This window comes from Trachemys scripta, chromosome 3 (genome assembly GCF_013100865.1).
Source record: "Trachemys scripta elegans isolate TJP31775 chromosome 3, CAS_Tse_1.0, whole genome shotgun sequence".
In the NCBI taxonomy this organism is placed as follows: Eukaryota; Metazoa; Chordata; order Testudines; family Emydidae; genus Trachemys; species Trachemys scripta.
The window spans coordinates 175,090,265-175,116,655 of NC_048300.1; the positions used below are offsets into that span (position 1 = coordinate 175,090,265).

The 26,391-nt window shown below is 37.8% G+C and overlaps 1 protein-coding gene across 1 annotated transcript in view; it reads right to left on the reverse strand.

The window, feature by feature from the left end:
• Nucleotides 1-573: 573 nt before the first annotated feature.
• ROCK2 (Rho associated coiled-coil containing protein kinase 2) overlaps nucleotides 574-26,391 on the reverse strand; it is a 129,895-nt gene continuing 104,077 nt past the window's right edge. Inside the window, exons 9-32 of the mRNA XM_034766905.1 lie at nucleotides 26,000-26,159; nucleotides 25,330-25,393; nucleotides 24,767-24,778; nucleotides 21,987-22,075; nucleotides 21,380-21,428; nucleotides 20,320-20,455; nucleotides 20,090-20,181; nucleotides 19,578-19,824; nucleotides 19,199-19,305; nucleotides 17,939-18,098; nucleotides 14,238-14,398; nucleotides 13,565-13,749; nucleotides 12,145-12,214; nucleotides 11,182-11,285; nucleotides 10,886-11,072; nucleotides 8,557-8,650; nucleotides 8,350-8,444; nucleotides 7,362-7,541; nucleotides 6,919-7,087; nucleotides 6,322-6,498; nucleotides 3,671-3,741; nucleotides 2,533-2,621; nucleotides 1,105-1,183; nucleotides 574-846 (exon numbers count right to left, since the gene is read on the reverse strand). Coding sequence (XP_034622796.1) covers nucleotides 574-846; nucleotides 1,105-1,183; nucleotides 2,533-2,621; nucleotides 3,671-3,741; nucleotides 6,322-6,498; nucleotides 6,919-7,087; nucleotides 7,362-7,541; nucleotides 8,350-8,444; nucleotides 8,557-8,650; nucleotides 10,886-11,072; nucleotides 11,182-11,285; nucleotides 12,145-12,214; nucleotides 13,565-13,749; nucleotides 14,238-14,398; nucleotides 17,939-18,098; nucleotides 19,199-19,305; nucleotides 19,578-19,824; nucleotides 20,090-20,181; nucleotides 20,320-20,455; nucleotides 21,380-21,428; nucleotides 21,987-22,075; nucleotides 24,767-24,778; nucleotides 25,330-25,393; nucleotides 26,000-26,159 — 3,050 coding nt within the window. The remainder of the gene's footprint in view (nucleotides 847-1,104; nucleotides 1,184-2,532; nucleotides 2,622-3,670; nucleotides 3,742-6,321; nucleotides 6,499-6,918; nucleotides 7,088-7,361; nucleotides 7,542-8,349; nucleotides 8,445-8,556; nucleotides 8,651-10,885; nucleotides 11,073-11,181; nucleotides 11,286-12,144; nucleotides 12,215-13,564; nucleotides 13,750-14,237; nucleotides 14,399-17,938; nucleotides 18,099-19,198; nucleotides 19,306-19,577; nucleotides 19,825-20,089; nucleotides 20,182-20,319; nucleotides 20,456-21,379; nucleotides 21,429-21,986; nucleotides 22,076-24,766; nucleotides 24,779-25,329; nucleotides 25,394-25,999; nucleotides 26,160-26,391) is intronic.

Sequence of the window (26,391 nt, forward strand, 5' to 3'; positions counted from 1 at the left end):
TCCAACGACCGTCAGGGGCGGTAAGAAGGAACTGAGGGGGCGCCGGGTCGGCTGGGGTATATATTCAGCGCCATGAAGGCGCCACTCTAGGGGGCTCCACAGCCGACCCGCCGGTGTTGCTAGGGTAGAAAATCTTCCGACGATCGTGCACGCGGCGCGCACACACCTAATGGAATGGATATGAGCAAGCACTCGAAGAAGAACTGTGGAACTCAGCCCAGAGGAAGCAACTTTTCTGAGTGTCATAATCTGTATTGCCACATACACTGACATCTCTGTCCCATACCGAAATGCAACACAATCCACTGTGTAAGTAGCCTTTTTGGGTAGCCCTTCCCTATGATGTTGACAGCACTGAAAGTATGTGGCATACATGTCCCTGTGCTGGCTGAATGTCACTGTACTCCAGTGAGCTGCTCTTCCCTAACAGAATCCTGATATGCACCCAAGGATCTGTCACTCCAGCAGTTGCTATCTTTTACCTTGAGCTCATCTGAGATCACATCATTATGACAAACCTGTATCTGAATTATTCCCTGTAGTTAATTGGCAACCATGCACTTATTCAATTATTCACTTCTTACCTTTGCAAGGTGCTATAATCTCTTCCTTTTTATCCATGTGATCTTTGTGACATTTGATATGGCAGCGGCGGCACTCTAGAGCAGGAGGGGGTTTAAACATGTGCCACAGTGGCTTCATACAAGCCTCACAGTTGGTTGGAAAATGATACAGAGTTGGTATAAATTCATGTCCCTTGTGGCAAATGTAATTTGATTTCTCCCCCATAGGCTCCACAGGAAATTCTGGTTCCTTCTTGCTTTCTCCTTCATTGGCATACAGAATCTAGAGTTAAAGCAAAATAACCACAAGATTCATACACAATGGGTGTAGGAAAAGGGCAATTATTTATTTAGCAAAAATTCAGGAATACAAATTAGAGTAGGTTAGAATAGATTTTCTGACAATTTATATGATCTACTTTTCTCATTTGTACTTGTGTCTTCTTTAATAAAAAAAATATTTTTGAAGCATCTTGCATTTATTTGCATAAGGAATTTTACCAGTTTATTTTTCTAAAAACACTAATTTATAACTACATACCTGGAATATCCTAGGAATCTCTTTTGAATCTGCTCTGTATACATCTGTCTGTGTGACTGGCCGGACATGGAACAATTTGCTGTAGAAGTAGATTTCAAAGAAATAAAATAAAGCAAAAAATAAATTTGATATTAGAGTTATATCTAATTATTATATGTACTGATTTTATACAATTAATTACAGAATTGTATTATATCTTAGCTAATAAGGTACATCAATGTGATGTAAAGATTGCCAGCAAACAAAATTCTAAATCCACTTTATTCAACTCCTATTCCCAACTCTGCATATCAATCTCCAACCCTTAAACCACATAGCGATAAGAGCCAAATTAAATCTGAATAGCTGCATTCTGCACTTGTTAAGCAGAATGTTAGGAACCACTAAGAAAGGATTAGATAATAATGTCATATTGCCTTTGTATATATTGACGGTACACCCACACCTAGAATACCGCGCAATTCTGGTCACCCATCTCAAAAAAGATATATTAGAATGGGAAAAGGAAGAGAGAAGGAAAACAAAAATTATTAGGGGTATGGAACAACTTCCATATGAGGAGAGATTAAAAAGACTGGGACTTTTCAGCTTGGAAAAGAGGTGATATGATAGAGGTCTAATAAAATCTTGACTGGCATGGAGAAAGTGAATAAGGAAGCGTTATTTACTCCTTCACATAACACAAGAACCAGGGGTCATGCAATGAAATTAATAGGCAGCAGGTTTAAAACAAACAAAAGGAGTATTTCTTCACATAATGGACAATCAATCTGTGGAACTCATTGCCAGGGGAGGCGGTGAAGGCCAAAACTATAATGGGGTTCAAAAAAGAAACAGGTAAGTTCATGGCAGATTGGTCCATCAATGGCTATTAGCCAAGATGATCAAGGATGCAACCATATGCTCTGAGTGTTGCTTACTTCTGTTTGCCAGAAACTGGGAATGGATAACAGGGGATGGATCAATCAATGATTGCCTGTTCTCTTCATTCCTTATGAAGCATCTGGCATTGGCCATTGTTGGGCTAGATGGAACATTGATCTGACCCAGTATGGCCATTCTTATGTTTATGTACTGCACTTGCAACCCACAGCTGAGTGTGTGATACAGTTTCCCCACTCTGTGCCAATCTGCAGGGGATATGAGTTATTACAGCCCCCAGCTATAAAGTTTTGGCTCTTTAGTTCAAGCTATAGCTCCTCAAGCTCTTAGTTCTGGAGGTCTCTAGATCCCAGTGTGTCAGCCAAGAAGGTAGTCAGACATACAGTTTGAGGTCAGTCAGTGTAGTTTGAATAACATATGACAACAGTGTCACTATTAGCTCTCAAAAATATTTTCTAAAGTTGTTTTCTTTTCAAGCCATCTGCTAATGTTCACCTGAAAGTTAACAAAGTCATGTATACCACAATCTCCTGTAATAATACTTACTCAATATCTAACACCATGTAGGGGTTAGAATGTTCTTTATCTTGTTCACTATCATAGAACAGAATCTTCTTACTGCTTACAATTACATACTGTTAAAAAAGATACACAGGTATTAACATAGTTCTTAAAATACAGGCTTTATCTCAAGTATTTATTTCTGTCAAGTCAAATACTTTCATAACATTATTTCATAATTTCATTATTAAATAGTCAATAATAGCATGGTAGTTTGGGTCTACAATTTGAGCACAAAGTCAGTCATACTTTACAGCACAATGACATAAAATTGTGATAATTTGGTAACAAACGACCTCTTTATTTTTAAACACCTATTTTAAAAAGATGAAAGGAATGGACCCCAACGGAACTGCTAACAGGATACAAAGCCTTTGTTTTCTATGTTGCTAGCTTAATTTTGACTCAGATTGGTCCTGTACACAGTGAACAGGTGTCCCCTTCACAAAAATCACCACAGTTAGCACATTTGTTGGTAGTCTCAATAAAGGAGCCAAAGACTGAGTAGATAAGAGAAAACCTCCCACCCAAAAAGTTGTCCAGAATAGGCAGGTTGGTAGAGTAGGTAGAGAGAGCTGACACCACCATCACCTATGCTATACCTGTCCTGTGTTTAAAAAAAAAAAAGACATCAAGGAAGCTTGAGATACACCACAGGCTGAAACACCATCAGTTCAGGGAAGACATCCAGTTCTTTATCTCCTACCTATCCTAGTGTGTTGTTGGGATCAGCACTTAGATGATGAGCAGTTGACTAAAGTTGAACCAAGGCAAAATGGAGGTGATGCCGGTAGGAAGAGGGAAACACTTGAACTCACCTCTTCCTCCCTTATCAAGGGCATCTGCCCTTGGATATGTCAGTTCATAGACTTAGGATCCTGTTCAGACTCCTCACTGCTAGATAACCAAACAGTAAGCCGCAGGTGCGTAAAAAATGTCTACTTCCATCTGTGCCCTGACCTAACAGACTCAGACTTATCAATAGTGATCTGTGCACGTACTATCTTCAAGACTGATTAAAGAACATATATGTAGGAAAGAAGTCACACGTCTTTAAAACGATGCAACTAATATAAAATCCAGCAAATCTGTTAAATAGAGGTCAACGATTTAAATTTCTCACCTTTTTCACCCACCCAAATTTCTTAGTGTTATTTCGGACAGGTAGTGATAACCAACCCTCTAATCTCGATTCTGCAAATAAATATTAAAGTAAGTATTTAAACAACACACATTCATCTGAGACCACCATGCATATGAAATAGCCTTTTATTAGAAAGAATAAGGCAGACATACAAATACCATAACCTGATAAGCAAAATGCCTTGCAACATTTATCACAGCAGATTTTTCAAGGACAAAAAGCTGTATTGCACAGCCAATACTAGCAAATAATGCCACTCAAAAACCAGTAATTCAGACTAAGAAAAAATAGCCAACGTCTCACTATAAAATTATGCTATCACACATACATTCTCTTTAGTAAAAATAAGACAAAGACATTTATGATTTTAAATGCCTATAATTATTTAACTATCAGCCTCCAGCCACTAAAATTGCTTGTGTGAAGACATTAGTACAGAATACACAACATTCAGTTTTAGAGGGAATAAAAACCTTCTAAATATGAATACACATAAGCAAATACATATTTTAAAGCTCGTATATTAAAGTTTGTATTTAATACATACTACATATATACTTTTATTATACAAATAGGGGGAGGGATAGCTCAGTGGTTTGAGCATTGGCCTGCTAAACCCAGGGTTGTGAGTTCAATCCTTGAGGGGGCCACTTAGGGATCTGGGGCAAAATCAGTACTTGGGCCTGCTAGTGAAGGCAGGGGGCTGGACTTGACTCAATGACCTTTCAAGGTCCCGTCCAGTTCTAGGAGATAGGATATCTCCATTAAGTTAAATTTAATATTTGAGGAAATTTATTGATTTACTGTGGGAGTTGTGGTGGGTTATAAATAAAATTAACTATTTTCCTGAGTAACAGCAATAGCTAAATCACAAGAGTTTTGGCATTATAATTAGAACTCCTTGCTGTACACTTTTTCCTCTGATCCTGTGTAAATCACTACAGCTTTCTCACCAGTAACAAGATAGAAGGTGAATCTCCCATTTTACTGCTTCTGGGGGTTATTCTCTACTAAGAGAACAGAAAAAGTGACAGGCAGTTGTCCCTTACCCACTGTCAGTGCAGCTGCATAGTTTAAATACTCTTCATTGGATTTGCTGCTAAAACTGGCTCCACCCCAATAATGGCTAAATGCTCTCCCTCCATAACTGTTTCCACATACAGGGATAGAAGAAAAGCTGCTGCTGAAAAATATTCAGCCACCTCCAGGGAAAGGAATTGGGAGGAGAAGCTGGGTTTGGCTGGGTCCCATCACGAACTGCTCAAGGAGTTTAAAAAAGCTCTGTCAGTGGAGCTGCATAAGCATTCACCTGCTTCTCTTGTTGTGTATCCCTAGAGCATGTTTCCCAGTAGCAGAAATAGGAGAATCTAGTCTCTCTCCTCTTAAACTGCATCCTTAGTCTGGGAGCAGGGACAAGACAGAAGAGAACATATTTCCTAGAAAATCCCCCTGCTGGCAGCTGAGATTTGCCTGTATGCTCAATGGACATGAACCATGTTTTATTTTAACAGGGCAATGTCCCAGCCGTGCCTTCTTATCAGAAAGGCAACAGATGTGATTTACCGAAGTCAGTATGTAATTAAACATTTCTTAAAGACACCCTAATTTGGCCTGAACTCTGAAAACCCTACTGATCTGACAAGGGTCCCAGGATAAAAGTATAGTGATTATAACAGCAGCTAGAAAGAGACCAAAATCTAGTTTGTGTTTCTTTTATAAGGAACACCAGAACATAAAGAATCTACTTTTGTCCTTACATAAGTGTGCTGACAATATTCCAAACTAATATTTATCCTTATGTTGAAAGTTAATCAAATAAACAGCTCCATAATCAAATAAATCTTTAGTCAAATATTAGATGTCACTATGGTAAAAAAAACCCTCACTTTAGTACTAGGAGGGCTGATCCATAGAGTATGTGTATATTCACATACAATTAGTTCAAAATACATAATATATGTTTATAAAAAGAGCTATCTTTCACCAAAGCTGCAAATAATTATTTTCTTCTTGCTGCTGGAAAAGTAAATTTTGATAACTTGCTACTGCCTTTTATGCTGACAAGGATCCATAATGAACACGCAAATCTTATGTATTAGGGACCAATTTTCCAAATCAGCCTCCAAGTTTTTTGTGTCTTAGTCATGTGACATCCAACTTTATGCAAAGAATTTGGGCAGGCCAAAATTGGATTTGCACAGGCAAGCAGTATCTGTACTCACAAAGTGAATGGCTAGATATTCAATTATTTAACTGGAGTAATTAACTGCTCAACTGGAACAAATAGACAAGGTTTTGGATACTCAAAAACTTTGAGGTGCATAAAGTTAGGCACAGACCCTAGATAGAGACTACTTTGAACATAGGGCAATAAAATCACCTTACAAAATATTTCTACAAAATGATTGTTTTTAAACTATAGGTCTGATTTGGTTGCAAACAATGAACATTTAGAAAAAAAACAGGCCAATTCTTTGTTCATGCAACATTCTCTTTAGTGTGTTCTGGATTACAACTTGTACTTCCAGTGCTTTTGTCAATAGTATATTAATGGTGTTAGTTATAAAAAAGGCCAAAAGGACAAAGTTAAAACAAAACATAAGTGCACCAAATGGTTTCACGGATGTCACCTGTGCTATCAGGTTGTGAAGGGATGTGTACACAAGACAATGGTTCTTCCTCTGAGTCAGAATCAGAGTCGAGAAGCATGTGAGAACTGGAAGGTTTAGTGGCAATACTGACAGAGGTAGAAGAATGCTGGTAGGTAAGAGACATGGACTCCATAGTGTGGGATTGAGTGATATGGACTAAACACCCAGCACAAAGGAGGAAAAAGGACAGAAAAGTTAAAACAGAATCACTAAAAACAGAATATTAGTTTTTACATTTTATCATTTAATACAGTATTTACAAAATGAACATATCAATTAAGAGAAAAAAACAATTGTTAGTTCAAATGAGAAACAAAATGTAATTTTTAATTCTTAAACAATTGAAATGAACTTTTTAAAAACAACTTAAGAAGAAAGAACTAAGTATAGTCAAAATAAAGATAGTGTCAGTGCATGGATATTAAGTGCTATCAGATTACTGAAAAGGTACAAGGAAGTACAGAAAAAGCAAGGAAGTCACGGAAGCATAAGAATGTCGTTTAATGCTTTGATTTCCATGATAAAACACTATGAAACTGATAAAGATAGGAATATTAATAATAAAAAAAATCATACCAGGGAATCCATCATCTGCCTCAGCATCCCCAGGTCCACTGCCTATGCTGCTGCAGTCTAGGCCAATATGTATTGACTGGAGCTGTGAGCGAAGTTGTTCAATGTCGCTATCCTTGCTGTCAAGTGTCATCTGCAGTTCGATTCGTATCTGGCTCTCCTCGGCTATTTGCTGTGAAAATGATTTGAAAAGGTTTGCCTTTTAGTATTACTGTTGTACTCTATTATTTCTTATTTTTATAGTATTTTCTTGGTGAAATGAAGACTTTATAACCAATCTTGAAATACATAACTATTTAATTTCTTTAGCTGTGTCATCCCTAAGATATGGAAAATGTATGCATAATAAATATGACATCTTGGAATAATTTTAAACTCTGTTTCAATTGCTTGAACAAATTTAAGAACATTTTATTGCTATTTATTGCTGCAAATTCACTTCTTACTGCCTGCATTTCATTGATCTCCTTCTGATATTTAATCATCATCTGGGTTAACTTTTCACGTTCAGATTTCAGTTCCATATGCAGTTTCCTATTCTCCTTTTCTTTCCTCCGCACATCAGTGTCAGCTCCACGTTTGACTGGATCCTTCCGATTCATGATCTCAGCCAACTTGTTTACCGCCTTAAAACAAAACAAAAACACAGAACATACAATAAAGCCCCCATAGGTAAACAACAGGTACAAATAATGTCATCTCTCCAACCCATGATTAGCCTCTATTAAAATACTTTACCAATGAATTCAAAAATATTTGTGCATTTCCATCTAAATAAAATACCAATTTAATTCTGTGGATGAATCAAGTATTGTAAAAACGATAATGACATTTCACTCTGGAACAAAGTACTTTTGTTCTTTTACATACTTTCTTTAGATAGCCTAGTTAGTTAGAAGCCAAATACAACTCTGAATTGGAATGTGTAATATGCCTCTAGGATGCCTCGAGCACAATGCAGGAGCACAAAATCTGACACGAAGTCTAGTATCCAAACTTTAGAAGAGTTTATTACCAGATGCTTCAGGGAAAGATGAAAAACACAGAGGAAGGTAATTTAGAGTTGCTAACAATGTAATTTAATCAAACTATGTCATAAACAAAAATACATGTCAAAACTAGCTTCTCTGAATCAAAATAAAGGATTTATCGGGATTAGGGACTTATACTGGGCTAAATCACACTTGGACAAACTGTTTTATTCAAGCACCATGCATCTACATTACAGGTCTGCACCCAAGATGTGCAAGTTTTCCTAAAGTAATCTGGTTTAGCAAAAAGCTCTGAGGATATAAAAATTGTGTCCAGGCTTCAATGAGTGCATACAGCTGGTTTATAACAGAAAGCAATTATTCCATTTAAAAATGCTATCTGCTGCATGAACAGTATATTATTCCAATTATCATGATCATCTACTCATTCTTTTATACTTACCTGAGTTTTCAGTGTTCTCTCATTCAACAACTGCTTCTCAAACTGAGTTTTAATAATTGTTATATTTGTTTCTTCCTCTTTTAGCCTTGCAATTTCTGCAACAAGGTAATAAGAAATCTGTAATGGCTAATTAGAGCATTAAGTGGCACACTTTTTGAGAATGAAAGCATTTTCAAATTAAATTCAAGTTGTGCAGTGAAAACTCACGTTCTTGGACTTCTTTCAGTTTATTATTCAGTTCTTCTTTCTCATTAGCAAGATTAGCCACATCACTAGTTAGTGTCCTATTGGCTTCCTCCAGCTTAAAAAAAAAAAAAAGTATATGTTACCACACAACAAAAAGTAATGCAACAGATTTACCTGATTACTTAAAAGAAGGAAAGTACATCAGAATGAGACCATGGTAAAAGAATAGAGGATTTGAAGCAGGAAGAGAAATGGGAGGCACAGAGGAGAGAGTGACCAAGCAAAGGTATGTGAGGGAGCAGGGGAGTGGAGGAGAGAGAGGGGAGCTAAATGAAAAATGTTGTAAAGATTGTGAGATATGTAAAAAAGGAACAGGAAGAGTCTGCCATCAAAATCAAGACACTAACAAGCTCAGGACTTGGCAGAATACATGAAAAATTACAGCCATCTGGAGGCGAGAGACTTCAAAGCAGAGAATGTGCAGGTTTAAGTGCTATATGGAGTTGAGAAACTTGGGATTGAAGAGGGGGAAAGGAGCTCACTGCCGCAAATATTTAGAATGAAAAGGAACTAAAGAAGAGTCTGCTAAAAGAGAGGGCAGGAATATAAGCTGAGTCAGAAAAGCAAGAGCACAGAGCTGAAGATAATCATACACTGACGTGAATTTCTTGCAAGACAGAGCAGGCATTCCATAGACAATTGAAGGAGAGGGTTAAGTTTAAGACTGGTAGGGACAGAAGAGCATATGGTTATGAATAATCAGGGTTAATTCAGATTTCAGAAATGTGGAGGAGGAGGTAGATTTTAGATAATGATCTGTGAGAGCTGGAGAGAGGTGATGGAACTGAAGTACAGAAGGTTTGGGTAATATGAAGGGCAGGTGAGGGGAAAGGAGAGACCCATGTGAGGAACACAGTGGAAGTGAAGATCCAGAAAATGTGTGTGGAAGCCCAGAGGTTGAAAAATGAAGAAACAGAGGTAGTGATGCCAGTTAATGATGGAATAAACAGCAGACCACATGCCTACTGATTAACAGAAATGAAGTGGGTATAGCTCCACATTTTGGGATGTGACTAAGAATTAATGAGACACTGCAAGAAAGCAAGTTCTTAACTGAGAGTGCTGGCAGTTCCAGCTGCTTCTTGCTTTCTAGAGGGCCCGAAGGGCAGAGAGTGACCTATATCTATGTGTTTAGCACATTAGGATCAGGGGATATAGAATTGGCAGGCCTGGATCTTCTCTCTGGAACTAGCTAATAGATCTGAATTCTTCCTAGGCTGTTTATAGCTAAGCCTATGTTTTAGTCACTGGTATTTTTAGTAAAAGTCATGGACAGGTCACAGACAGTAAACAAAAATTCATGGCCTGTGACCTGTCCATGACTTATACCCCTAAAAAAAACTTGGGCCAGGGGGCTGTAGGTGCTCTGGGGGCGGGGGGGGAGGGGGGAGAGGAAGGGGAAACAGCCCGGGAGCGCCATGGGTGCTGGGGGGGAGGGTTGGTGGGGCTGGCAGGCTCCCTGAGCAGCTCCAATGAGAGCTGCATGGGCAGTGCCTGCAGGCAGGGGCAGCGCGCAGCGCCCCCTGACCCCTCCGCCTAGGACCTGCAGGGACATGCCGACCAGTTCCAGGGAGCCCTGCAGAGGTAAGCACCACCCCACACCCCAACCCCCTGCCACAGCCCTGAGCCCCTCCCACACCCAAACTACTGTTGCTGTGGGGGGTGGGGACACGGTGAGCCGAGAGTGCCCAAGCAGCGGCCAGTGTGGCTGGCCAAGAGGCTGCCCGAGCTGCTCAGGCAGCCCTGGAGCCAACCGCTGCAGAATCCCTCCAGCCACAAACCCCTTCTAGCCAAAGGAACCATCTCCTAGGATGTCATGTTTCAGAACAACTAGGAATTTTTATGGCCAAACTACACACATCTGAAAAAATATGATTTAGAATGGAAAACATGACATAACCTTGATTATAGCAACATAAACTGTATCATCATACACAGATTTTTATATACAACTGCTTATACAAACATTCTCAGTTTTGTTTCCATAGGTCCAAAGTATGGAAATAACTATTTTTTCATCCAGATATGAAAAATATGTAAACGGAAAATGTTTCTCGGTATTTGTAATGATTTCTAAATTTCAATTAAACAATATTAACCATGTAATGGCTTTTAAAAAAAGAAATTCATGATCTCATACTGCTTTCCTCTAGTCTACTTTAACAAAAATCTAAAAATCTTTCAAGCTGTGTATTTCTATAAGCCTCCAAATGTATCTTTGTTATAATGATTAAAGAACTTTTAGCAAGCACAAAAATATATGACAGGAGTTATAACGCAGATAACTCACCGATCCTATGGTAGCATCTTTCTCAGTAAGTTCTTGCTTATGCCTAGCCATCATCTCTTTAATCTCCAATTCTTTCATGATCTTCTCTTTTTCCAAATCAGAGTACTGTTCTTCAGCAATGGAGCGAGCAAGTTGCTCTGAATCAGCTTTTGTCAAAGTTATCTCAAGTTGTGCAGCCAAGGAGTCTCTGCAAATTATTGAAAAATAATTAGTTCAAAGACTAAATGAAAACCTTTTCCAACTGAAGTAAATATGCTGATTTTCTGTACATATACAAATAAGTGGCAAATCCTCACCTCTCATCTTGTAACTCCTGTATCTTTTGCTGCATTTCTTTACAAAGTTTGGTCTTTTCTTCACATTCCTCTTTAAGCTCACGAACTTGGGTCTTGTACAAAGTCTAGAATTTTAAACAAAGGAAAGGAAAGAAAAAGGACTTGCATATTCTAGCTTATGAGGTATCTGAATAAATGAGACAAGACCATGTTAAATCAAAAATCCTTTAATACAGCAAGAGGCCAAGCACAGCAGCGTCTTGTCTCTCCTAGACCTGGCTTAAGGCAGCAATACTTCCCAAAACTGTTTATTTCACCTTCAACGAATGCACCCTCTCAAAGAACCTCCATCATCCTCACTCTCCTGAAACCCAGCTAGTGGGGAAAAGAGAACCCATCGAAATCCCCCCAGCCACCAATACATTTCTCCATAAATGTGGTGTGCTGTCCTCACACAATGATTAGAAGTTCGAAAGTATGTATGCATGTACAATTTATAAATCCACATACACCACGTTCATGCTTTTTCAAAGTGTTTTTTTTTGTATTGCAACATAACTCATTAAAAATACTTTAGAAATTTGTTTTTAGAGAGGTTTTGAAAAAGCAGTCTTTCCAAATGGAAACATAACTAACCATCAAGAATTATTTATTTGTTCATGTACAAAGTTGATCTCCCACAGAAATACATCTTTTTATAAAGATTTTTCTTATTTTAAGCTGGCAAATAAGTCATTTAATTACACGACAAATTGAATCTTTTTCTTTCTGTTTATGCACTGTTGTGACAGATCCTACTTTTCCACAAGTATGTGCAGGGTAGTTTATGTGAACAAATTTCAGACTACATGAATGTTTGCAGACTGTTCATTAAAAAGTATTTGCAAGTCACTATCTGAGATGCAACTGTTCATCTAACTTAAAGATGGTACTGTTTCTGCTCCTTAAAGACTGGATTGGTAAAACAAAAACTAAAATACATACTGAGAAATATTGTTCAGCTTCAAGCTGGTCTTGAAGCTCTTTCATTTGTCCATCTGCATCCTGACGTTCTCTGTAAAGTCAAAAAACAGTGCTTGTAAGCAAAATTTGTGAAGATATTCCAAACAACTACATAAGCACAGAAGGCTGTGTGCATGCACACACATCTATAAAACTCTTTTATATCTTAGCATCCCCTGATCAAAGTACGGTCTTCTATACCAAATCCTGAGGGATCCCCAGTCCTCCAAGGTCTCTCTTGTTCTCCTATTCTGCCTGGACAGCTATCAATACTGTGCTCTCTTCTGATCTGGAAAGGTTAGTGAACACCCTTTTAAACTGACAATACTGTTACACGGGCTAGCCAATAAGAGACATTACTAAAGCGAATAGTCATTGGCCTTTTCGCTCATCTCCATATAGGACATCAATAAAGTGACAATCCGAGCTCCAGAACCTCAGGCAGTCAGAGTCGCAAGATGGACCTTGAACCTTAATTTAGTGTTCTTCATAGTGCAGATTTTTTTAAACACACCCATTATTAAAGCAATTCATTCAATCACTAGTCAGCACATATGAATGATAATAGTAATACTTTGCACTTCTTCCATCAGAGGACCTCAAGAGTGCTTTACCAATGGTAGTGAATTAGACCAAAAGAGCCTCCACATAAACTATCATTTTACAGATGGAACAAAAATGAGATCTTTCTAACACCTATATTAGTCTTGCCTTTTCAGCCACAAGACCATTCTTGCTCTAGAAAACATAAATTGATAATTACAGAGAACAACAAATCTCATATGAAACAAACTCCCCTTCCCAATTTGTTTTTTTAGTATCATCATAAAATATTTATTTTAATTAGTGGTAACTGATTAGTGTTTGTAAGTCACACTGAAGATGAAGTTACTAAGTGCTAAGACTATCATCTCATTTTTAGATGCAAATTTAGAAGTGTGCAATCATTTTAGTCTGATTCCAATGTAGACTCTCAGGGAAAGCTAATTCTAATCAGCTTTTCATTTATCTCAAATCCTAACATGTTCCTTTATGTCTTCACACAATCTATTTTTTGGAAAACAGCATTTCAGAGTAGCTTTCTATTGAATCTACAGGTGTAACTCATGTGGTCAGGAATTTTTTTTCTTTTTTGTAAGCAATTTGGGGAAGCAACCATCTCTTAGTATGTGTTTATACAGAGCCTATTACAATAAGGCCCCAACCTCTACCAGGACCATTAGATACTACTACAGCATAAACAACAGCAAACAACCATCTGGAGTGTCTAGGATATGGTTGATTTTGTATAGTCAGGATTTTATATACACATGGCTCTCAAATTTTGCATAAGATAGATAAAAATGCAATTGAATTTTTAAAATTAAAGAATTAAGTAAATCTGTGATGCAGCTCTACTTACTTGCGGAGTTCATTATTTTGCTTTTCCAAGCTCAGTTTGATTTCCAGGAGATGGTTATTCTCTTGTTTTAGCTGTTTCTCTGACATTTTCAATGTGTTGACTTGTTGTGTTTGCATCTTCAGGTCATTCTGCGTGAGGCAGCGCTTTTGTGTTTCCTGTTCTATTTTTAATGTCAAGTTTTTAACCTGAAAAATAAATATATATATTTTTTGTTACATCAGAGGAATTTTACAGACACATACAGTAAGGAATTCTCAAAACAATATCTACACTTTCCCTGATTCTCTCTTGTTTTTATTGTATTAACTATGAACTACTGTACAGCACAAACATGTCTTTTTTGGATGTAAAAATTATTCTGTAGCTAAAATTATCTCTAAGTAGAATAAGCAAGTTTTTAACCCTAAAATTCGAGAATTTTACATTCCACATAACAATTTTTTCTCAGTTTGTCACAATATTGAAAAACGTCAAAAAATGAAACTTTACACTCTAAGGAAGCCTTCCTGCAACCTACAGAAGTGAGTGTGGGGATATACTTACTATTATTTTCATTTGTAAAGATTTACAGATACTGCCCATAATCAGGAAACTTTAATACTTTTAAAACTGGAGCAAATTTTACAATATCCAAAAGGTTCCAATTCAGATTACTTATATAATTGCTACTTACATCTTCATTTAGTTTATCCTTTTGTTTAAGCAGCTCATTTATTTTCTGTTGCGACTGTTTGAGATCACAGTCCAACATAGAACACCGCTTTTCAATTTCTAACAAGCCGTTTTCTACTTTTTGCTTTGAAGATCTCTCCTCCAACAACTTCTTTTCCATTTCTGTGAAATAAAAGAATTTAAATGTGAAGTCAGTGAGAGTTATGGGTGCTCAGCCCTACTGAAAATAAGGACACTAATTTAGGTGCCTAGCTGTGCATACAATTTAACATACTTTGGATTCCTGTGGGATGAAAGGTACTAGATGGCATGACTGAAACTGATGATAAAATTATGAGATACACAAAGCTGAGTGACTTAATATCTTTTACAGGACCAACTTCTGTTGGTGAGACAAGCTTTTGCGCTTATATACAGCTCTTCTTCAGGTCTGGGCCACACAGGCGGTGCCCCTGCCAATTTCAAATCACTGCTCAAAAGCATGGAGGTACTAGAGCTGTTAAAAAAAACAAAACAAAAAAACGCTCACTAGACTTTTTTTTTTAACATGAGCAGTAAGCATAATGGTGATTCACTAATACCAGGTGGTTCAGCTGGTGCATCAGCTTGCTGAACAATTTGAACTTCTGCCATCCTATTCTACATGCCATTCCTGTGAAAATATACCCAAATTTGGCCACATAATAAGCCTTTGAAAAATCACAGCTCATATATACTCAGTAGAGACTTCAATTTTGGCAGCTAAAATCTCCAAAAAGTCCATCCTGAATGAGTGTGCTTGAGCATCTCACAGCTCCTAATGTAAATCAGCCTGCATATGCTCCATCCCCACAGAGCAACTGAGCGTGCTCCAGCTCAGGACTACAAAGGAGATGCCAGACTTCCCTGGAATGGCTTTTCCCAGCTACTCTGGTCCAGGTTGGGGCTGGACACTGGAACTGAGATCAGAGAGCCTGTCTCTCCTGAGCTCTCAGTCATAGGCGCTGAAAAAAATAGTGGGTGCTCAGCACTCACCAGCCACAGCTATTTGCCACCCCCGCTCATCAGCTGATGGCCAGTGCCACCATCAAACAGCTGTTTGGCAGCTCAGGGAGGGGTTTGGGGAAGGGTGGAGAGCGGCCAGTGGACGGGGGCCTTGGGGAGGGGCTGAGTGAGGACAGGGACTCAGGGGAGAGGGCAGAGCAGGAGCAGGAAGAGGCAGAGTGAAGGCGGGGCATGGGGGAAGGGACAGAGTGGGGGCAGGGCCGCAGGGCGGAGCGGGATAGAGCACCCCTGGGGAAAAGGAAAAGTCAGTGCCTGTGCCCTCAGTTATTCCCCTGCTGGTACTCAGGCAGCATGGAGGAGGAAAACGATCAATTTGAAAAAAATGATCAATTTGAATGCAAAAGGGACAAAAGCCAGATGCCAATACTCTGGCGGAAGAATCTAAAACATCAAACACCACCCTGAGACCATGCTTTGCCACATTTTGTCCCTCAGTCAAAATAGCATTTGCCAGCCTTCTTTTATCATCTGGCAAATCTTGAGCATACAGAGTCACCTTCTCCCATAGATGGAACTGATAATAGGCCAACATCATATGGCAATGAACCACCTTAACAACAAGGGAAGAGGGAAAAAAACACCTCTCCCCGAAAGGTATCAATCTTTTCCCCTCTGTCAGCAAGACAGGAGAGGACTTGGCCTGACCAAAGTCTGTTTTTGGCAGCAGCCACAACCAGCAAATTAGACACAGGATCTACGAAAACAAGAAAACCCCTAATGAGGGATCCAATACAGTTTGCCATCTTTTTTTGGAAACAGGCTGACAGGAAGCAGGAGCTGACCAAACAATCTTAGCAAGCTGTAAAAGACCATCCAGAATTGACAGCAATAACTTATTCCTGGAGGTAATCCCAAGTATGTTGAATACTGGATGGGAGGTTTCCTCCACAGTCACGGAAGGTAGGTTCAGTGTGGATTCCACGCAATGCACCAGGTCATGAAACTGCAAAATTTACATCTACCTCAGGTGACAAATCAAGATCGACGTCCATTTGCTCTTGTTCAATAACAGGCACTATATCTCTTCATCCTCCTCTTCATCCAGAGCTGTCAGATCGAAGGACTGCTGAGCCACTGGATCCTTATCAGAAGAAAAATCACTTCTCCATCCATAAGGCGGATGATTCAAAAAATTCTGCAGTGGTACAGAATGGAGACAAGGACTGCTCATAGGAGGAGGAGAAAAGGAGACAGGGAACACAGGCCGAAGAGGCGTGAACTGGGATGAATCAGTATCAGAGGGGTAGCCGAATCTGTAAAAAGCAACAGAGAGTCCTGTGGCACCTTTAGTTAGTCTTAAAGGTGCCACAGGACTCTCTGTTGCTTTTGGGATGAATCAGGTTTCTTAATTCTTCCTTTATACTCCTCTAAATGAGGATCTGATTTTGGATCACTAAGGAACACTTCTCAGAGAACAATGGAACCGGAAATTGGAGAGAGATAAAAGATGAGAAAGATCTGCCAGGGGATCCTGTAGTAGACTTAGGAGAGGAAGCAGAGATGCATACTGAGAAATACTTTCTTTTGCTCTTCTCTTTTTTCAAGTGAAGAAGATACAGACTGCAGAATGGATGATGCATGTCTTTTCCTCATTGCCATCTGCCTTGCTCAGATACAAGGAATGCTAAGACAAGGGAAGGTGCACATCAGTCACCACTATAGAAGTCCTTTTCAGAACAGAGACTCTTTGAAGCCTGTCCCACAGACCTGGGAAGTACCATATCCAGATAAATACTCAACTCTGCAGCTCTGGTCTTCAAAGTTGAACCCAGAACCAACTTGGATTTCAGAGTCGGAACCACAGAGGCCACATCAGAGTCCAATAAGTCTCTGATCCAATAAGTCTAATGTACAAGATCTGGCACTGCTAACAGTGACCATCTTCTTCTTCACCTTCTTTCTTGGAACCAATAGAGCCGGAGCCAAGGATGTGGGTCTAGGATCCTTAGAAAGCAGACAGCCATTTTCCCACCAACACTGCTTCGAAGTCTTGAAAACTTTAACAGAAGGATGCGGAGTTAGAATTGATGAAGAGCCTGACATCCTGGAACCTTTCAGCAGCTTGTTTACTGGAGAAAGCCACAGGCACAAAACCTAGTCTCTTAGGCTTCACATCTGATGACTACCCAAGAACCAGAGGGTTTAGCAGCTAGAACTTCCTTAAAGGAAGTACCTGAGTCTATTCTGCCCCTCTTTGAACGTGCTGGGCATGAAATTCCAGCAAATGAAACACACAGAAGGAGAATGACCTTCCCCCAAGGACTTCAGGCACCTAATATGGTTGCCTGACACTGGGAAGACAGATGAGCACCAAGCATGTCTCTTAAATCCCATTTCTTTTTCTTTGGTTCTGCCATAACACGGAACCAAACCTACCAACTCTACAAAAGCATCTACACTTATTACTATACTTAAATTACACTACACATTAAAAACAACCACCACAAAAACTATCAAAGGTACTATCAATGGAGAAAAAACCCTGGATCTGAATGGATCAGAGCAGTTAAATTCCATTTAGCATAGCAGTTGAAAGGAACTGAGGTGGTAGAGGACCCCCAGCACTCCCTTATATGGCCTCGTGCTCAGAATGTTCAAAAACACTGAGGGGAAGTATGTATATATTACATAATTTTAAAATTAAGATTGTATGCATACCTTTCATGGCTTCAGACTTGGCTTCCTCAATAGATTCATAGATTTTATTTTTGTCTGCTAATCGTGCTTTTGTGGCTTTATGTTCAGCTTCTTCTTGTTCCAAGTTCTGCTGCATAACCTTGAGTTTATATGTCATGTCTATTTCCATGTTGCTCTTCTCCTGTTGAAGTTACAGGAAAAAGGAAATTGACTTACTTGACGAAACAATTATTCTTGACTGCAAACTAAGGCTAAAATAGTTACGAATAGTAGTACTATGGAGCATGACTAAAAGGCAATACACTGACAGAAGAAGACATAGTCCATGTTCCAAGGAGCTTACAATTTAAGACATCAGTCCTGCAATTGATTTAGTGTGGGCACAAAGAGGCACTGCATGGCTGCAATGGTACTCCTGTGTGTAGAAAATTATTGGATTGAGGCCTAAAAAGGGAGTACCATGTCAAGTTAAATATGGTTCAAAATTTAGAATTTGTGAAAGCAAGGTTTTATAAAACTTAATACCAATAGAAAATTTTTCATAGATTTGATTAAATGCTATGAATAACAGTTTGTTTTCTTTACAATTTAATATAGTAAAATAAATTTGTACAGAACTGTAGCTTTACATGGCACTTTACAGAGAAAGAAAATAACATGGTTCCTGACTAGCAGACTTTATAATCTAAGTGAGAAAAACACAAAACATACAAATAGAGAAAAGGCAGCAACTATTAAAGCAAATAAACATAGTGCAAATCGCATTCTATAATGCAGCAAGTAAAAAAGCTCTACGCTTCAGCAAGTTCTGATTTTTCAAAGGGGACTAAAACAACCTTGTGCACAATACAGCCTATACAATAGAGCATCCCTATAACATCTAATCTGCTCTGGGCAATCTTTCAACATGTTGCACAGGGAGCTTTCTAAGCAATCTGTGTAAAACACCAAGAATAAATTCCTCTAATACATTGGGGTCCACAGACTACATCTAAGATTTCCAAAGGGGTCCACACCTCCATTCAAAAATTTGTAGGGGTCCACAAATGAAAAAAGATTGAAAACCACTGGTCTAAGATATTCCTCTATCTTAAAAATACATTTATTGATTTCCTACACAGGCTGAAAATTATTTAAAGAGAAAATTTAGGGAAAAAGTTACTAATTCAATTAAGTACCGTGGAGCTTTAATCTGACTCAAGTTTAGTTTCCATTAATACCATCATTTTATATTCTACCTTTTATACTGCAAACCAATTCTACGTTAAAATGTGCAGTTACCTTTTCCAAATCTGTGAGCCTCTCTTGTAATTGTCTCTTCTCCACTTCTGCTTTGGCTAATGTACTCTTTCCATTTTTTACTTCTTCTTCTAGGCTAGATATTCGACCTAAAAATGTCCAAAATATCAACCAGTCAGAAAAAAAATTAGCAATAAAAATAAAAAAGTTAGCTACAAAAGTTAGAACAAATACATTCACATTTAACAGGTGATTCAGAGGTATTAGCAACATTTTACATCTACTGATGACATTTTATTTAGGAAAGATACAATTGACTTGGACAATGTATTAAAATTAGTTACAATTAGATCAAATAATTACACTATACACTTTTGTATTTCAGAAACATGAATCAATGTAGACATATTTACTGTAATACCTTGTAGATCGCTGATAATCTCTGACCCATGACTTCGATCTCTTCTTTCAGATTCTAGGGCTGACTGAAGATTGATGAAGTCCTTCTCAAGTTTGAGTTTAGCATTCTCCAGCATGCAGTTTTTATCTTGTAATTCTCGATTATTAGCTTCCAACTGCTGGATTTGCTTTGTACTTTCGGTCTGGTTCTTCCTTAACCTGGCTGCAGTATCAGACTCTGTGCGTAGTAAAGCATTGGCTTCATCCAGCTATTGATTAATAAATGCAGATTTTAGACAATTAAAATGCAAAATGACCATCTCCATTATAAATTAATCAACAATTTATGGACTGAAGGAAAAAGAAAAATATGGAAATGTTTCAAACATTAATATGAAACGTTGGTTTACTAATGTAAAGAATAACTTCTGTAACTACTTGCAATTTTCTTCTGCTAAGTAGGAAGCCTGAACTTCAATAGCCTATTATAACAATGACTTTAAATTAACACACACACACAGAAATACAACTTGCCTGTCTTTGAAGCTGATTGATTTTCTCATTTGATATCTGAGAGTTCTGATTTCTCCTTTTTAAATCTTCAAGCTGGTCTTTCAAACTGTTAACTACAATAAAATATTCATATGTTATCTCCATCACACACTGATTCACAATCTTTAAACAGATCTTACCAACAAAACAACAGTTCTGTTATCTTATGTTAAAATCCCTGTGTACCACGTTTAAGGTTCTGCTCCACATACCATCATTTTCCAAATTGCGTTTTTTATCTGCTTCATGTTCTGCTTTCCGCTGGTATTCTGCATTCTTGTGCTGAAGAAGAGCCTTCTCTCTTTCTAATTGCCTTAATGCAGATTCTACATTCTTCCTTGATGTTACCTGGAGATAATTATAGTTAAGTTCAAATAAAATACACAGAACCATGGTATTACTTTAAAGATATAAAGGATAGCTCATGGATTCCAATTAACTTACAAATACACAAAAATGTATTCCATCTGCTTGCTGTATACACACACCATAACACTTAACAGCTGTGTTTGTATATAACTGCAGAACAATACACAATTGGCAAATAACTGTACAGTCATAAAATTCTATTTCTAAAGAATCTGGGTAGTCAGGAGATCAGCAATGGATGTAAGGCTGGTGCAAATCCACTCCAGACTGGCAGTGTCCGAAAGCTGTTACCATATGAAGGCTATATTGATGGTCTATGTTAAATGATTGTGGGGGCTTATGTCTCGTTTCCAGTGAACAAGTATGCAATGAACAAGCAGCATCAGCAAAACTGGCAGACTCAGCAGCAAAACCAATGATTAAATGGACATGACAACTAAGCTATAGTCATTCCCTCCAGAGGTGGTCCCTGAACATAAGGATTGAGGCACAAGGATGGGGCAGTAGAGGGATGCTTGAACTGCCGCTACCTGTTATCTGCTCTATGGAGGGAGTATTTCAGCCTTCAACACTATCAACCCTGCATCTTTAACTGGAATTCAATTCACACACATTTTATTTAAATGCTGTGTGTCTACAAATTATTAACTAAGGCACAGGATATAGTAAACATGATTCTGGAATCAATTAAATAATGTAAGAATCACTCTACCCTCCTCTTGCCAAGATATTGCAATAGTGGCAGCACATTTATGCTAGGATACACTGGTAGAACATAAACTCATGTTCTTGTGCCATAGTTCCACTATTACTTAAAAGTTGGTGTATCCTGAGAAAAGTAAACATACCTAACACAATAACAACACTTAAGCTATAAGTGCAATAGAAAATAAACTGATTTACCTCTTCATCTAGTTCTTTCACGGTCTTCTCTAAACGAGCATTAACAGACCTGAGAAATATGAAAACAAATATTAGAACAAAGGCAAACATTGGTTATAATGAAAAACAGAATAATGCGGATGTGTCTTGTGAATTTTCTATAGTGAATTCTGCTTTAAGCAACCACACAAGCACTGAGAAAAAAATAATTTGTCCAGTAGAGGTGGTCTTCTCTAAAGACAAAACAAAAAGGTGGTCAGGGATGCAACTCCATGCTCCGGGTATCCCTAAACCTCCGACTGCCAGAAGCTGGGACTGGACTACATGGGATGGATCACTCAATAATTGCCCTGTTTTTCTCATTCCATCTGATGCATCTGTCACTGACCACTGTCGGAAGACAGGCTACTGGGCTAGATGGACCATTGGTCTGATCCAGTACGGCCACTGTTATGTTCTAAAGGTAGTGGTAATCATTTGGGGCTAACAAATTGGCTGTTTAAAATGGGATCTCATTAGTGGAGCTGGGGTCCCTTAAGTATGCTTTTAATTGTATTTTAAGTTTTTAAAATGGAAAATTAAAAAAGGTTTGGAATAAATATACCAAATATAAACCGCTATCTCTTACCTGCACTTCTGTTCTAGTTCATCTTTGGCTTGTATTTCATTACTGAGTTGTTCTTCTAACTTGCTCAGTTTTTTCTGAAACTGTGCAAACTGTCAGAAAAAGTTCGTCCACATATAAAATACTATCACGTAAAAATGCGTGTAGTTCACTTAAATAACCAAGACAGATGAGCAATGAAAATCAATATAATCTTTCAATTTGATGGGAACAGACAGTCACCACCACTGGATTATTGGGAATTAAAGTTACATCTCTGCAAGATATTAATGCTCATGAAGATTCTTCATGAAGATATCCATAGAAACAAAACTTGTTGCATACAATAGTAAAATAAATCTAACCATCACAGTATTATGTGCTGCATATGGTGAGCCACAAAAGCTCCACAGGAATAGAATGTTGTTTCTGGCCCTCTCCTTTATTCTCTCTAACCCCAACCCTTGAGAGCAGATTCTTTGGATTAGTATCTCCAAAAAACAACCCTATATCAGGCATATGCCCAAAATGCATGACATTTTAAGAATGCCTCTAAGCATGCTCAGGTAGAACACATCATGAAAGTAGGTGAGAATTTCTTAGTCTAACACTTGCACAGAACCTAACTTGTCCCCGTTACATTTTGGAAAACGTCGTATTGCCAATTCCCAACATTCTAAAACCGTAAGTTAATACATAAAAATTCATGAGACTGGGTTAAAAATCATAAATTTGGGAGTTTTTAATTGCCTTCTGGGCTTTTGAGTCTATAGGGTTCATGTTTTCAAACTTTTTTCTGCAACCATGAGGGGCAAAAACATTTTTTAAAAACCAAAATTTGAAATGGTAACAATTACATGACTCTAGGAGCTGGGGCATTAAGAAAAACATGAAATATTGTGAGATTCGTGATAAAAATTACAAAAGTTGGCAACACAAATACAGCATTTTATCAATCCTTTGTATTTTACAAGTCAGAAATATAGAAAATAAAATATTTGCTATTGAAACGTACAATTGAAGGTACTATGTCACATAGGGTCGGTCCTGGGGCCAGTTTTGTTCAACATCTTATTAATGATCTGGACAATGGGATGGATTGCACCCTTAGCAAGTTTGCAGAGGACACTAAGCTGGTGGGAGAGGTAGATATGCTGGAGGGCAGGGATAGGGTACAGAGTGACCTAGACAAATTGGAGGATTGGGCCAAAAGAAATCTGATGAGGTTCAACAAGGACAAGTTTAGAGTCCTGCACTTAGGATGGAAGAATCCCATGCACCGCTACAGGCTGGGGACTGACTGGCTAACCCGCAGTTCTGCAGAAAAGGACCTGGGGATTACAGTGGATGAGAAGCTGGATATGGGTCAGCAGTGTGCCCTTGTTGCCAAGAAGGCTAATGGCATTAGTAGCATTGCCAGCAGATTGAGGGAAGTGATTATTCCCCTCTATTCGGCACTGGTGAGGCCATATCTGGAGTATTGTGTCCAGTTCTGGGACCCCACTACAGAAAAGATGTGGACAAATTGGAGAGTCCAGCGGAGGGCAACAAAAGTGATCAGGGGGCTGAGGCACATGCTTACGAGGAGAAGCTGAGGGAAGTGGGCTTGTTTAGTCTGCAGAAGAGAAGAGTGAAGGGGGATTTGATAGCAGCCTTCAACTACCTGAAGTGGGGTTCCAAAGAGGATGGAACTTGGCTGTTCTCATTGTTGGCAGAAGACGAACAAGGAGCAATGGTCTCAAGTTGCAGTGGGGGTGGTCTAGGTTGGATATTAGGAAACACTGTTTCACTAGGAGGGTGGTGAAGCACTGGAATGGGTTACCTAGGGAGGTGGTGGAATCTCCATCCTTAGAGGTTTTTAAGGCCTGGCTTGACAAAGCTCTGGCTGGGATGATTTAGTTGGTGTTGGTCCTGCTTTGAGCAGGGGTTTGGACTAGATGACCTCCTGAAATCACTTCCAATCCTAATCTTCTATGATTCTATGCTTGGTTCTAAAACCACTGGAAGAATTCAGCAGATACTGCATGCAGTTTTAAATGGCAATAGCTTCCTTTTAAAGAACACTAGAAACTCCTAAGCTGCACAGTATGATGGAAAGGAAGTACAGAAGCACAGGATGTATTTATTTTCATGTTTGCATGAGCTTTTTCCACAGCTGTTTTTAAAGGTTTAAAAATTAGCAAACCCTCACAATTTTTAATTAATGGCACAATCCCCTTGATTTACTAAGGGAGGGCTAAGATCAATAGTGGTTAAGGTATTTATTTATTTTGATATACACAAAAATCCTATCAGACTTTCTGCCATCTTAGTGCATGAACTCAGTTGGCAATCCACAAATATTGAATAAACCTTCCTGCTTCAAACACTCACTCCCCTACTGAGGGTCAGTTTTACACTTATAACCATTCCTTCACCAGTACTGTGTGAAAATTTATTTTTCATGCCCTGGACAAATTAGCGATGAATCACTTAGATGTGGAGCCAAAAATCTACAATGTTCCCTGGAGCAAAATCTTTTGTGGTGAACAGAGCCTTACACATTTATTTGCAAAATAAATTCTGGTTGCCAAATAGGAATTAAAGGTAACTATAGTATAAATCTGAATGAATATTAATCTCATTTCACTTATAACTAACTGTAGGCTCTCTTCTTAAAAGCAATTTACAAGTTCTTTTATTCATAAACAAATTAATCTATTGTTAACAGTTTACTGGGATAAACCTTTAAGATATTATTTAATGCTGACAAAAAATAATGTAACTATCTTAATTTCTTTCATGATTCAAAATAATGCACCTACCTCTTTGCTGTCCTATAAAAAGAAGAAAACATTTTTTTAATTGTGAGCATTAAAAAGAAAAAGTACAGGAAACATTTCCTACAAATCTTTTTTTTTTTAAAATGATCTCACCATGCTTAATAAAATTTCAGACTTAGAATATTTTATACTTTGAAGGTTATCGTGGAATCTAATCATGTTTTAATTACAAAATGTTAAAGAATTTACAAATATTTGTTTTATTAGAACTAATAATATTCTCTACTACAGGACATACATTTTCAATGGTTCCAGAAATGTATACAAATGTTAATACAACTTTTTTTTATTTCTAAATGAAACTAATACTATATAAACAATCCTTTCATCTAAAATTTATACTGCACAATTTCATGTAGTAGTTTGACATTTTCATGTTTACAGATGAAATCTCGGTCAGTAATTATACAGAAATATTCTAACATTAAGTAATACAAACTAGCTATTCATAACTGGATATTGTTTAAATCCACTGTGCAAGTATTAACAGACATAGCAAAATAATTTAAACATACATTAAATGTTTATTTTAAAAAAGTACTTACCTCATTTTTCCTGGATTGCATGGATTCATTTTCTCTACAAGACTGAGGAGAGTCACTTAGCAACCTGTCGGAAAAAACCCAATCCTTATTCAAGTTTTCTTCAACTCTAGCAACCATGCCAATCAACTCATTTTAATCAATTCTCTAAAGTCTTAATCTCTGCTAGGCTATTCTCTGAATGAAGCCATTTTTATTCAGTATGAGTTTTCATTTGAATGTTCTCTTGGCCAAAGTGAATGTTCCGACTTTTTCAGTTCAATACAAGTTTCTAATGTTTAAATGAATACTTACAATAGTTCTGTAATTATTTAGATACAATACACATCACTAATAATGCAAATTCAACATAAATAGTAATGAAAAGAAACAGCCCTAACACAATGTATGCCCTAGTTGTACACTTTTTTCTAAAATTAGCTAATCCAAAAATCCAGTGTATATGCTAGAGCACAACAGCAATTTTATAAGTTACTACATAAAAATTAGAAACATCCAAAAATTGGCATATTTTGATAAATCCTACTTAAATTCCACATTTCAAATATTCAACAAGGGACAGAACTATATCAAGTGTAAAATTAGATATGTTTTTTAAAGCAAAAGGAGAGGAATGTAATAAAATTATTTTCAACTATATTTGACAAGATGCACATTAAAATACATCACATACAGATTCTCTCGATAGTAGGTAAATCCTATAAAAGGCAGCTGGTTTCCCACAAAGGCTTTGGGGATTGGAAAGGTTTCCACATCTCCTTTGTCATCCTCAACGTCATCAAAATTACTGCTGTCTATGTCACTGCTAAGCTCAGGTACAACAGGAGCAGCAGCTACAAAGGAAAAAATGGTCAGCTTCATGGTAAGATTCAACATCCTGTTATGGATATATCAACACACTATATAATGAAAGGTAAATATGGCATACACTAATTTCATCAATTAATTTATATTATTTATCACATAGGAGATCCATTAATATCTCTAGATTAATAAAATAATTTTCTTTCTACACCCACATCTGACAAAGTAAATGTTTTGAAATTATCTGTTACCATGCAATAC